Here is a 14680-nt window from a genome sequence, read left to right on the forward strand (position 1 = left end):
GCACACGCACACAACTTAAAATGTCCACGCGCGCCGCGCTCACATTTTGCTGGGCCCGCGTGCCTTAGCACCGCTGCTATGACTCCATCCTAGGGGAAACACTGCAACATGTAAACAATATCATCCTCACAGATACCATTTAGGTTTAATAATGTTGCGACTGCATTACTGGTTAGTGTAAATACAGTGTTATTGCACTTAACGCATGTGTTTATTGGCATTCATAGGATTATTTTAATGTTTGTGGAGTGAAAAAAACAATTAATAATGGCTACATGTTTTATATTGACAATTAGATCGGCAAGAATTAGCCAATAAAAAGTTATCATTTAATATTTTGATAAGTGTAATATGTCCTTCAAAATGGCAGAACATTTGTTTTAGCCTCTTAAATATAGAGATTGTCTGCTTTATATCATATTAAAGTGTGAAAACAATATATCCCCTTTGAAGAACTAGGAGGTCCGTTTTTCATTTTCTGACAAAACGATAATTCAGGTAGGTAGGTGTGATTCAAAATGGTTCAGAAGCAGACCTATAGAGAACAGACACACTTTAAAACACACATAAGAAGTGTTAATATTTGACCTGCTCCGGTATTAGCTGAGAATAGAAATCAAATGCCGGAGAGCTTTTTGTAATCACAGCGAAAACTCATATTCTCTACAGTAAAGTAGCACACACGCATACCTGGTTACTGTCATGTTTAGACGAGCCGCTGCTGTCACTGTGAGTGGGCGACGACGACGTCATCTTTCTGGGACTGAACCGCTTTCTGCCCACCGTTGTTTTGTTTCTGTGGAAACCGCAGCAGCAGAGATCACAGCAGAGCCGCCAGGAGCATCACTCTGACCTTTGAAGGCCAACGAAAGAGTCAGCACTGCGGAGAAAGGTGGGAAACAAACTGATGTCAGAGCAGCGCTCAGGTGGCAGCGTGGGGGGCGACACAGATCCAATCAGAGAGGAATCACTTACTCAATGAGTGTCTGACTAACTGTGAACAGCCTTATTGAGGATATAGAAATCCCCTAAGTCCAAAGTAACTTGGTTTTAAGGAAGCAAGAAACAAATATCCAAAATAAAAAAAACACATGTGTCACGATCTGTGTTGTGTTTTGTCTTTGGTTTCATGTTTTATTTTGTAAAGTGTTCACTCCCTGTCTTGCCTGTTGCTTTCTGTCTGTTTTCCCTCCTAACTGATAACCCGATTGTGTTCACCTGGTGCCCTTGTGTTTTCTCCTCCCTCCTCACCTGTGTTTTGTTTGTGTGATTAGTCCTGTGTGTATTTAAGTTCTGGTTTTTCTGTCTGTCATTGTTGGTTCATTGTTTGTCGTTGACTGTGTTCACGAGGTAGTGTTCTGTTTTGTTCCTTAAAATAAAAAAAGGTATTTTTTTTCTGTTTATTCTGCATTTGGGTCCTGCCTGCTTCACTCACCCTAACAACATGAGAGGCTGATAATTCTTTATCATGAGCTGTGACGCACTCGCAGATCAAGGTTCAACTTGCACCATGTGTTCTCAATGATGTCTGCCTTTTTGTGGACTCTGATACTTTTGAGTACACACATAACTCACATATATGTTTACAGTCAGCATTCATCACTGTGGGAGTGCCATACAAGTGCGCTGATCAAAGGCCTTCGTGTAAAAAAAAAGCATGTGATCATCAGGAAAATAGCAATACATTTCCCATGGAGTAGGGGATGCACCACTCTGAATTCGTCAGCCTCAATACCATTAAATAATAAGCAGTATGCCTCACTTTGTAAGACTGAAAGGAATCTTACTTTTAAGGTGTAAGGTAACGTCAGTTAGGGTTGGGCGATGTGGCGGTACACAGTATACCGCAATGGTAGAGTTCTGTCCATCGGAAGAGATTCAGCGATACTCAAAGATTAGTAAAACATATTGTTTTAATATTACAAAGAATTCAGGCTGGATTTGTTTTGCTCCAACTGGTCACAAGTAACTCTTCAGAACATTTCTAACCCAAATAAAAGATTATTTTAACATCATCAGCATCTTGATTTAACATTCATTTCCGAATTGTTAAAACAATATGAAACAGATTGGTACAAATGTACTGAATTATTATCTATTCAAATAATGGTTTCCAATAAGATGTCGGCCAATTGTCACGATTCCTAATCCAGCGATATGAGTCAGCATCAGGCAGACATCAGTATCTCAGTAGAGTGTGCAGAGCATCCTACAAGTGAGATTATCATTGAAATAAACAAAAGGGTTATAACTCCAGACAGGCTACTTGTTTCGATGTGCCAGATAAAACTACCACGTTAAAGGAGAGGTGTCATGGCCATTTCCACTGATCATAATTCCGTTGTTGAGGTATACTAAAATAGAAAAATACTGTGCAATTTTCCAAACTCACATTGGTTTCGCATACAGCATCTCTGTAAAGTATGTGTATTCAGCAGTATTCACTTTCTCCATTAAACGGCTCGCTGCATTGATTTGCTCGCTGCATTGATTTATCCTTCTGTATCAGCATTGTGGAGTTGATTGTGAATTTGAATGTTTCTTTCATGTGTGTTGATCAAATGTTGTGTTTGAAGCTCTGCCTTGAGATTTCGTGAGGTCATGGATGGTGTATGTTAAGCTAGTTCTAATTTATCTTTATGAAAAAAAAACATAATTCAAAACCACCTGCAATGAAAACACATTCCCAATTAGCTTTGCACTTATAAAGAGTTTTGCATTGTGCCTCTACATATAACAGATAGTATGCGCTGTGCATGTTAATGGTTGCATGGGATAAGCAGGGAACGCCTTCTTCTCACTCTAGCGTAACATTCATTCCTCTCCTCGCCACAAATGACATGCCCCAACCTGGATGTGTGTTTTATTGCCACTCCTTTTTTATGAGTATACTGTCAAAACCTAGCCTCGGGCGTGTTTATCAACATGTGAACAGAGCACGTAACGGAATGTTTGCTTCGTGTGTAGACGCACGCAAATTTGTGTAAACTCTTGGATTTTTTTAAGTGTGCAGCATGCTACATCCTCTGCAAACGGTCTAGTGGTTTGTGTGCATGTGTGTGTTCAGTAGTTCCCCAAGGCCCCGCTCACAGTCAGTACCATGCCTAGGACGTGAGTCATCAACAGGAAAGAATGTGCTCTGTGCTTCGATACCCCCGACACACCATAACACACAGCTAGCTACGGTCAACACTGGGCTAAAACCAGCCTGAAACACATGGACGGCCCACTTTCTTCACAGCTCCGGAGCACAGACTAAAAGTACAGACAACATATTTTGAGAAGGCTTGAATTGATAAACTTGGAGGGCTCGGATTAGATCATCAAGTTGTTGGGTTCACACTTTTCAGGCTGTGACATGTCTGGCGTCTCCAGCTGCCACTGAAGCATTATCTCAAATCAAGTTCAGGAATTTGCACAGAACACCATTTTTCTAGGCTTTCAACAACAAACGGTGCATCTATACATAAAACATTATGTATGGGGATGTGGTGTAGGAGCTCAGGGCATGGATGGTACATTTCCAGCTTTGACTGCATTTGAAGAATACAACTAGATTATTACCTTTACATAACACGCTGTCCTCTATTCCTCAGCCGTTTCACTTTTACACAACTCAGCAGCAAAGTTAGCAGAAAAACACTTCCCTTTGAGCAAAAACCTCCACTGCCACTGTGCACATGTCTCGTTTTGAAGTGTCACTACCTCTCGACACTTCCTCACTTCAAAAGCTTCCATGAAAGCTGTGTATTAGTCTATCTGCTACAGATGAACTGTCAGTCCCTGAACATCCCACGAGTGCCCTACTTACCTCCAGTGAGTGATTACTGTAGCATTGTACACCGCCGAGCCACCTGCACTGTAAGACTAGAAGTGCTTGCCTTTAGTCTTACGTAATGGTAGTCAATCATTAATAGCACAACACCTTGTAAATGATCCGTTAAGATGAAAAAGGGGTCATTCTCACGGCAAGGGCCAATGCCACGGAGTCACAAGCTCCAATTAGGGAATACAAGGTTTAAAAGGTGATGGTTTTTGTGTTTTCTATCTTTTCTTAACACGTGTCAATATTCATGGGATCAGCTGATGGGAGACAGGAAGTGATTAGCCGATTCAAATGGGTAAGGTTTTGTCAGGATGTATGGAAGTCTGACAACAGTGAGACGCCATAAGGTCACGTGTTGGTCCAACAGCAAACCTGTAAAAAGCTGATTAACCTTTTGTACGAACGCTGTTCTGTTTTTGCCCTGTAGCATATTGTCTTATTCACTGCACTAAAGGAACGTACCAATAAGGATTCAATGGCTTTTTTGTCATATGCACAAAAGCTAGTTGTGGCTCCTCCAACAATTTAACATAAAATATACTTATACATACAAGAGATAAAATAGTGCTAAAGACAAAATGAAATAATGTACAGTAGAAAATCTGTTATTCTTCTGAATCCCAGTAACCAACAAACTGTCAACCACACTAACCACTGTTGCTTCCTCAAAGCTTTCACATGCCAAACTTTGTTCACAAGAGTGCATGCACTTCAGGAATGCTGCTATTAAAAGGCATTGTTCAAATAAACTCAAACAATGTCCAACAAGTCATTAAGTAGGCCTGCATCATAGCTACAGGCAACACGTAATGTGTATTTACAGAAAGCCCTGAGACTTTCATACAGCAAAGCCTCATCTGTTGTTTCCCTGTTTCCATGACAGGTTCTGAAGACAAGTGACGCTTGAGGAATCGTCAGTCTGGAGGCTCCAGTCCTGGCATCACAAAAACACAGACATTGACTTAGCAGCCAATCCATCTGCTTTTCCCCGTTCACATTCTCGCAACAGCAGGACCGCCATTAACCTGACAGTGCACATAGTTGTATATCCTCTCCATTACGGGCGGCAAAAAGGTCCTCACAGATGGACCATATGTGACTTTACGTCCAATAAAGCGTCTTCCGGTAAAGCTTCTTCACAAAATTACTGAGTCAAAGCTGTGCATGATCCGCTGATTATCAAACTGAGAGCCGGCTTAAAATAGTCTCACATCTGGCAATATCACCCGGCTACTTCTTAACACACCCCAAATGTTAAGAAATGGATGTTGTGCAGCATATGGTTTTGCATTGGATGTTGGCAGTAGCACTCTGCTTATCTGACCTGTGACATGATGCCTTAACATAATGTTTCCTCTGACGTAACATGATGCGTGCCTTTTCTGTATTCAGGCAGAGAATAACTCATTTGGGCAGCAGCGAGTGATCAAAGAGGTTCAAATCAGCCTCAATATGCCATTCAGCAACCAGATATTTCCATGTGCACTCAAAGAGAGCCAGAAAGAGAACAAGCATTCTCATTTATTCTTGACCGATGTATTTTTGCAAAGCTACATCCCAAAAGACGTCTCTTCTTGGTCTATTTCCTGCTGAGACAACAGACACTTTGTGTTACTGCTCAATCACAGGTTGCTATGGATACTGAAAAACACAAGGCAAATGCAAGAATATATTCAGTTTGTTTGTTCTTTCGGGAAAATCTGAGGGCATAAAACATGGGGCTATTTATAGAACCTTTGCCGTTACCAGCAGGAACACGATTTCACATGAGTGTCAGCTGGAAGTAGGACACAGCATCCTATAACCTTATAAAACCTTGAGTTCACAGGCGGGCTATTCTCTGAGTGGCCACTTGGTGTGACAGTCAAAGCGGGAATGCTGTGTATTGACCAGCTTTTAAGTGGGTGTTGTGCAAAGGAGAGTGACATAGAGATAACTCAGTGAGTCACGACAGCCATGCTGGATGTTTACGCCCAGAAATGTTGCAGCAGGAATAAACATTTTGGGCTGGATTGCAATCAGCTGACTGAAAGACTTCATTGATTCATGTGTTGCAATCCTCTGTTGGATCCAAATCACCAAGTTCAGAGGGGAAAGCCTGGAACAGCGCCCCCTAAAGACACAAGGATTCATGGCAGATACAACACAAGGGTCTTTAACCCAGATTGTGGGTTTGCAATGCAGCCTTTTAATACTTCTACTCTTCCTAGGGCTGCAACTTGTGTGCATCTTCATTTAAAAAGAAATCTGGAGTTCAGTTTCTGGATTATTGGTTAAGGATCACTTGGTCTTTAAAGTGTCAGTCATATCAGAAATTCCCAAAGCCCTTTCTGACAACCTCAGTTTCTGATTTTTCCAACAATCCAAAACACAATTGTATTCAGTTAAATATGGTATGAACTTTTTGATGAATCAACTAATTGTTTCATCCGCTAGATTAGAGGAATAACTCGTTCCTATAAAAGGCTTTTGATGAGAATAGACATTTTATTTAAAGCAATTTTGGTATTCTCCTTCATTTTTGTCTGTAATGTAGAAATCTACAGCATATATCAATATCTGTCTACATCTATATATATATATATCTTTATTTATACCATTTTTTGAACCAGCCTCCTCTCAGTTTAGATGTTAACTTCAGGGCTTTATAGATTTCTTTAACACTAGCTTGGGTCCTGTGCTGGCAATGTGTGCCAACAGGCAGTCAATGAATGGCACGTAGATAGTGATGCCATCTCCACTCATGCATAAAATAATCCTGTTTGGACTAAGAGGTGTAAAGGCCAAGTATTGATATACAGTATGATAACAACAAAGCCCTTAAGCGTCACAAAATCCTAAAGTGAAACCCTTGAACGGCTAATGCCGATTATTTTATTAATTATTGGAGAGGGATACAACAGACAATTATTTATTATCATTTAAAAAATCATTGTCCATTAAAAATTATCAGAGTTCTAAAATGAAATCTTCAAATATCTTGTATTTTCTTACATTACTATGAATTAACTTGTGCCCTGTTAAGCTTTTGTCAATCGACAAATGGAAAATCAAGTCATCATTTCAACTCTATCAGTGAGTGTGGCCTGCAGGTACACATACTGTACTCTGTACTGTATGTGTAGTTCAAGCACAGGATTTTGTATACTGTCCTATATAAAAACACTTAGCATTGCTATAATGTAAATGAATGAACATTCAATGCATATCTCTTCAAATCCTACCAGCATAGCAAAACAACAGCCCTAATAGGCTACAATGTCAATATTTACCATTAACACACTAAATAAAAGCAGTAACAATAGTGTGCTTGTGCTGGGGATGATGTCAGCACTGTAACCGATGCCGATTGGTTAAATTAAAAAGTCATTAATGGGGATACACTCCACGGGGAGAAACCACAGGTGTCCCGTGCTGCTCAGTTCCTGTTGCCAACAGCCAACACAGCAATTCAAAGTTGTCAGGCCAGACAAAATGCACTATATATCCCATGTGGTCGTGAACCCCTGCACTCACACACAGCCTCAATGAAACTCAACCAGCACATCAAACAGGAGATACACGGACGCTTTAACACACCAATTTAGCTCCAAATGTCACGAGGAAGTCCATTAATAATTCTATCGAGAGCGATATTTGACAACTAAAGCCACGACAGGAGTCAACTCTCCCGCTTACTATAAACGGAAGCTATACATTAAGGGGAGAAACACAGACATGGTTCCACGCAAGTTATGAGAATTATTTAAAGAATATACTTACGGTTCTATGGCGAAAGCTAAAGCATCCTATCCTGATAGTAGAGACATACGGTACCTGGCTTTGGGCTACTGCTCCTCGTTACAATGCCGGAGCTATGTGGAGGAGGAGGGCTCTGCTCTGTGGGCAGGAGTGACTGACGTTCCTCTGAGCCAATCACAATCCAGGAAAGACACCCGGGGGCGGGTTTAAAGAATGGGCGGACACTTTTGTGAACCTACCATAGAGTGACGTAGGCAGATATGTAAAAGACAGGAAAATACAATCAAGGTGAAAGTTTGGCGATAAACAATGATGTAGCAGGTAAGCTCCAGCTGTTCACGTGAATTCATGATAATACACGAGTTAATGAGTGTGTTTATGTATATGTTCTTTATGTTTGTTACCCCATTCATAGACGGTTTGGTTTCGGTCATTTTGGCATCAATTACAAGCTTGCTTTATATTTCACTGTGCCTTGAAGTCGAAAAAACAGGCTGTTAGATTAAAAGATATATGAGGCCCATTTCCGCCCCGGTCCTTAATCTTTGACCCCAGCATATACAACTACATAGTTCAGTCAGGTTTAAAGAAACGTCAGAACATGTGTATAGGTTAGAACAACTGGCTAAAGATGCCTTTCTTCTTCAATAACGAAAGCGTAGCTTAAAAAGTAAATAATATAAACACAACTTTCTAAAAACGCTTAATCCTTCACAATCAAACAAATGTAAAGACTAATCACTAATACAAAATTGATAGTAACATGATCATTTGAGTGAGAATGAGAAGTTTCTGTTTACAAAGCTGAGATACAACAATACAATCCATGAAGTGTTCATCTTTTCCCATTAAAATCCTTTCCAGAGGTTTAACGATAATGTAATCGTTGATTGTTTATTGATTCAACAAGGTTGTCAAAAGAGATGGTCAGCTGTATTCTAATGAAATGTTAATTAAGTGACAACTCTGAAAATAAAAGTCCACTTCGTAGCTTCGGAGGTCAAATAAGTCATACTCCATCATGTAACAACCAATAAAAATGACATTATTATTACCCTTTATTTTTGGAAAGGCCATAGAACAAGCTTCCTTTGTCAAGACACCCTAATACAATATAGTCAAACAGTTTTACAGTTAAGACAATGGAAGTTATAATATGCATTGCCAAAAAGGCAAGGACATCTAGATAAGGTACAAGATCAACTCAAAGAAAAACACATGCATTCACAATGCTCAATGTCAATCAAAGGGGGTTTAAATTCATTGAAAGGGATTAGCTTGACTAAGCCTATATTAAAAAGCCAGTTTCCCAATCCCAGTATTAATGTAGATAAAAAGTTGCTGTTCTTTCTCACTACCATCAATTACCACCCACCATTGTAGTACAATAAACAATAATGCGTTGTAAAGCCATCCTAATATTTCACGATTATATTCAGTATTAATCATCAACGAATAAGGAGGAAATGGATATTAAAATGATCATTAAATAGCTTTTTATGTCTGAACAACGCTCCAAAACCTAAATATATTCAGTTTGTTATGACTTATCGATGTGTGACTATTATGACTGAGACAAAGAACTAGGGGCTGTTTGGTGATTTTGGCTTGAGCAATGACTCGGCGATTAATTTAAAAAAAATTCCAGTAACTGACTGATGAATCCTCTAACCTTTTGAGGATTGTAGGACACGTTTTGATCCTGCGTAAAAGCCAGTAGATGGGGTGATACAGTATTTCACAATAATCAGTCTGATGCTTGTCTTCAGACATTCTGGTTGCAAAAGATGGCTTTAACCACAAGTGCTGTTTGCTGGAACGATGAGTAAGTGAGAGAAGTTGTGTGATTACAACCAGACAGGGTGAGCATGTGGGTGAAGGAATGAGCATGTGTTTATGTGTTTCTATTTCATATCCGTCAGTTTTAAAGCTCCTAACTTCTTTCGCCAAGAAAAAAGCTTTGCAAAGTCGACCTCTGCTGCCCTTGTTTCTCTCCGAACCACCTTCATTCCTTGGATTTGTTTACCAAACAAAACAAATTCCCTCCTTTGCATGGTCATGAGTCTGTCACTTCCTGCCTGGGCTTATTTCTATGGCAACAGAAGGCAGGGAAAACATAAAATGAGGGAGAAAAACGTAGTTGAAACGGAGAGTTAGAGCTGGGTGTGGCCAGAAACTCTGAACCGACAAAACTAATGACTATGTTTTTGGAGTTTAAAGGAATCCTGGCACTGAGAGAAAACGAAAGTTGATTGCTGGCGTGGCAAAGCGTGATGTTGGACAGGGAATCCACGGAAATAATAGATTATCAGTGTTTGTATCACAGACTTTTCCATTGTCAAACCCAGCTGGAATCCCATGTTCTTACCTAAGAAGTGCACAGTTTAAGCCACAAGGGAACACACCCTGGCATGCCTGACACGTGCCACACACATTCACATTTTCCGCTATTAGCACATCTTATGGGGTTGATGGAGAACTGACAGCGAGACCCTCATAAATAACACAATGTAATGTAAGCTGAAACGTGATACCTGCAAGTGTGTGTGTGTTGCAGTATAGCTATTCATATCCCTTACCATCTTACTGTCATTTACAGTGCACACAGGCAGATTATGTAAGACAGTGTCATCTGTAGGTTAGATTTGGTTACTGCAGTGCTGGTGGTGTCAGTGACCTCATGTTCTGTTTAACAAAGAGACAAAGAACATGGACTGCAGGGAGGTCCCCGTGCTGTTTGAACTGCATACGAAGGTCTTTCATTTTCTTAGCTCTGTGCAATCTGACTTTAAGTGTAAAGGGGGGAAATGAAGAGAGACAACACCCTTCAACCAGAGAACCTCTCTCAAAAGTTTAAGTGCCCTTTAGCAAGACTGACAGGGTCCCTGTTCTATATCTGAACATGACCTCTGACCCTATTAACCCTCAAGGGGGCTTGAGTTTAGTGCTGTGATTTTTCTTGGCGAGGGTCCATTCTTTTCTATTGATTAAACAAACTAAATATACCTTGGTAATTAGTGAGCTTTTAGACGTGCTAGGCAGATTTTGTTATCTTTGGACAGAGTCAGGCCAGCTGTTTCCCGCATCTTTCTCCCCCTGTGCACTCCACATGTTCAGCTAGTCTAACTTAGCCTTTAAGCTAACCTTCCTTTGCAGGAGTAGATGTTGTGGAATCACTCTTCCCAGGTAACTCCCAGCAAGAAAGAAAAACATTTCCAACTATTAACATTTAGCTTTAAGATGATATGATGATCCAGATGCTGCCCTTAGATATCATGTCAGTTTATCCTGCGAGGTTGTGGTGCATACAAAGAAAATCACTTTAGCATTGGACTAACCCTAACCCCAAATGAATTGCCATACAATAAACCTGGGGTCTTCAGGCCCTCTGAGTTGCCCTCTTCACCTGGTTGGTAAGTCGGAAAAAAATACGTTTCTCAGTATGAATCAGCACTGCATTACTTTATCACTACTGTTGCCCCTAGTGCTAAAATGTTCCATGTCTGCAGAGGGCGGTGTTGCACAGAAGCAATGCAGCGTGGGGCTTCGACAGACAGCTGCAGTTCAGATGTCTCATCTCAGATTTACTAACTGACGACTTTGTTTTAATGGCTCTTAAAGCCCACATTTTTTTTTAAGTCTTGTTTGTGACTAGTTTTGCATTATGCTTGCTTGAGTGACGCTAATCCCAGACTTTATGTGCATATGAGTGCTTTGTGTTTACTTTCGTGCCAGCCTATCACAGTTTCCAGGGTGCTTGAGTTCCTGGGTATGAGTGTTATCTTGTGTTCAGCTCAGTGATCTTAAGGCATTACATTGTCCCGGGGTTATTATGTGATTGAGGCTGATTATGTGCATGCAGACAGTCTCTATCAAACTCAGTAGATCAAAGGGTTACCCTCCCCAATACACACACACACACACACACACACACACACACACACACACACACACACACACACACACACACACACACACACACACACACACACACACACACACACACACACTCTATCCTTTACACTGCTCTCCTTATTCCTCTATCTCCCCCTCCACTCTCTCCACCATTTCAACGAGGCAATAGCATGCTCTCTAATTTTTTCCAGATGTCAAGTACCTCCCTTCCCTTCCTTCATTTTTAACTCTCACAGGGTCGACTGAAAACCCGGAACGTTTTGCCCTCCTTTCCCCGCTCCCCCCTTCCCCTCCTCCTCTCTTTCTCTCTCCCCCGGCTCATTCGACATGTTGGTTGCAACGACAAAACATGACCTCTTAGGAGGTCAGACAGGAGAGGCTCGAGCTCTCCCAAAGCAGAAAGGAATGTCTAAGCAAATGTGTTTCCCACATTGCATGATGAGATCGTGCAATCAGACGTTCAATCTGCGCTGTATTTCAGTGCCAGCTGTTTGTTAAATGCTCTTTTGCTTTGAATTTGATGAGATTTGTATTTGTTTACCAGCACGTTTCTTTAAGTTGCTGCAGCTGGAGCCTGTCTCGTCCATTTTTCCCTCCATCTTGCGCTTCTCGCTTACTTCCTGCTATGGGAACCACTTGGGGGTGTGTGCACAGGGATGTGAAGGGTTACAGGCATGGGGCCCAGGTGTTCCCTCCACTCTTATTCACTTTTATACATTAAGTTGCACCTAAAATGTGTCTGCATCGTCTTAAATCTCTCCGTCCTGTTACACAGAGGGGATATAATCTACTTCACCATTTCCCTCTTAAGTGCATAAACACATCCACTCACAAACATATACAGGGACGCACACACCGTTAACACGAGTAAGCATGGACTAGATCCATGATTCCCGGCTAAAGCACTTAACGATCCCAGCAGCTGTTGCTCATGTAAACTCTCTCTCTCTCTCTCTCTCACACACACACACACACACACACACACACAGTCCCATCGCCTCTTCTCCTTTCCTTTGTCTCGCTCTCATTTCTTTATCCTTGCATATCGGTTCTCTAAGGCAACTATGACTTCAAATATAGACTTCACACAAAGAAACGCATACATGCTCCTAATCAAGCAAAAGTGCACACACACAAATGTGTACAAGTGAGCCTACACATGCTTTCTAACTGTGCCACACACAGGGACAATCTGTTATCTGTTTGGACGATTTGCTATTGATTAAAGGCCTGTTGGAAGAGTAATCTGGGGAACAAAGCATGTTCATTGTGGCCCATCCTTCCCGCTGATTACTATGATAGAGCCCGGATACGTGCTAGTTTCAAGCGGTGTTATGTTACCAGGACGTGTCCCATACGGGTTGTGTGTCTCTCATGCATGGTAGGCCCTGAGGGAAAAGTGAGCCGCTGTGATCCCTGCATTCTGACGTACAATGGGATGCACATGTTTCCACTGGCACAACTTCTTGCAGGTTTGTGACTTTGTGAGAGGCTTACACTGTCCGTCCTGCTGGCTGCAAGTGTTTCATGTGATTGTGAAGTCCTGTGTGCAAGAATGTCTTAGTACTACATTTGTACTAATATGCATTCTCTGCCACAGCATGGTAAGATACAGCATTTTACCTTTTTTTTTACATTTTAGCCTTGTTGCAATTTAACACTAATGTATTTCAAGGTCTGGATTAGTATTTGACTGAAAACACGTTATAAAAAATTATTATAGTTGAAATCTTAGGAAATGTGTTTATTTGTATTATTGCAGACTGTTTGATGAGTAGATGTATATGATCTTGTGTGTGGTATGAAACAGTCAGGAGATGTAGCTTAGCTTAGCATATAGACAAGAAAAAGGGCCAGCTTGCATGGCCTGGAGACTCTGTTGGGTTCTAAATTGCAAACTCATGTGTTGCATTCTACATACTCAAACAGTATATGTACTGAATAATGGCTACTCAATGAATGATTCAGTATTCCATTACCTGCAAACTGTTCACATTGACTGTATCAATATGAAGTTACTGGTCTGAGCAACCTTTGAATACAAAATGTTCATCAGTAATCAACATGACGTCTTCTACGCGTTTAAATCATTTTTTTATTAAGATAAAAACCGATTTCTCACTTCACGCACGGGCACACCAACACTCCTCTGTCTCTGTCCCTCATTCACGGATAAGCTGTTTCAACTGCTAAAGCCTGTGCAGGAGAAATGTAACACTGCTCGGTGACCTACATACACTGCAGCTTCATCTCATTTACATGCACACACAAACTCACCTGCACTGGCCTGGTTTTTCCAAACATACTTTGGCACACATTGTTTAGTTTTGTGAAACAGGCACACTCAGTCTCATATACAAGCCCTGCGCTCTGTGTTTATGTGGAGTTTCTCCCACACATACACACTCTTTTTCTCTGCAGAGGGACTGAAATGTCATATGGCCGGCTGATTGGACAGCGAGAGGCCCTCTGCGAGGAGAGGGAGGGGATGAAACGATGGGCTGAAAGTCTGCAGCCTTTTGTTTGCAGGCACAGTGGCAGGCAGCTCTATACGGGGTCCTCAAGGCTGCCTATTGTGCCAGAATCTTTCTCAACTGGGTCAGAAGACTTTTTCCCCACACAACTATCTCTGTCTGCATCGGTCTAACATTGCACTCACTTCCCCCTCGTCTGATCCCCTGCTCCCACCGAATGCAGATCGTTTCCATCTTTTATTCTATGAGTCTCATTTACACACTAAACTCTCCCTGTAATTAATCCCACACCCTAATCCTATTTCAAATGATATGTTAACGTTAAGCTCAAGTTTCTTCGCAATGCTACAGTTAGAGCCAACCTGTGGTGGTGAAATATTTGGTGTATTCCTTTCAGCTCTGACACAGACCAGGTGACGGCCATAAAACTAACTGGACTGGTCCCTCAGTGTCTGAGACCAAATCTCTGACTGTTTTCTCAGTGTGTGTGTTCCTCAGAGAGACAGAGGGGGAGCAGAGATGCAGAAACTCTATGGAGAAATGGGAGACAGGAAATGACCTCCCTGAGAGAGGGGGCTTCCCCAAGGGTTGGATTTCTCTCTGCCTCTGACACACATCTATATGATGTCTACCAACAGATATGCACGGGAATGAGAAAGCTAATCAGGGAGTTTTCTAGGCTTTTGCTCAGTGCTGGAAATGCAGAGAGCTAGTCAACCGTTAG

The 14680-nt window shown here is 41.4% G+C and overlaps 1 protein-coding gene across 3 annotated transcripts in view; it reads right to left on the reverse strand.

Annotated features, from left to right (window-relative positions):
* The window catches only part of LOC104941123 (oxysterol-binding protein-related protein 3-like), an 18111-nt gene extending 10405 nt beyond the window's left edge, over window positions 1-7706 (reverse strand). For 2 of the 3 annotated variants that reach the window (XM_010766169.1, XM_010766172.1), the window contains exons 1-2: window positions 7589-7695; window positions 691-880 (exon numbers count right to left, since the gene is read on the reverse strand). In XM_010766169.1, the coding sequence (XP_010764471.1) occupies window positions 691-753 (63 nt within the window). In that variant the 5' untranslated portion in view covers window positions 754-880; window positions 7589-7695. Of the gene's footprint in view, window positions 1-690; window positions 881-7588 lie in introns of all 3 variants that reach the window. The other variant, XM_010766170.1, reaches the window with a different exon arrangement.
* Window positions 7707-14680: the final 6974 nt, after the last annotated feature.

Source organism: Notothenia coriiceps, unplaced genomic scaffold, assembly GCF_000735185.1.
Source record: "Notothenia coriiceps isolate Sejong01 unplaced genomic scaffold, NC01 NC01_scaffold00003191, whole genome shotgun sequence".
NCBI lineage: Eukaryota > Metazoa > Chordata > Actinopteri > Perciformes > Nototheniidae > Notothenia > Notothenia coriiceps.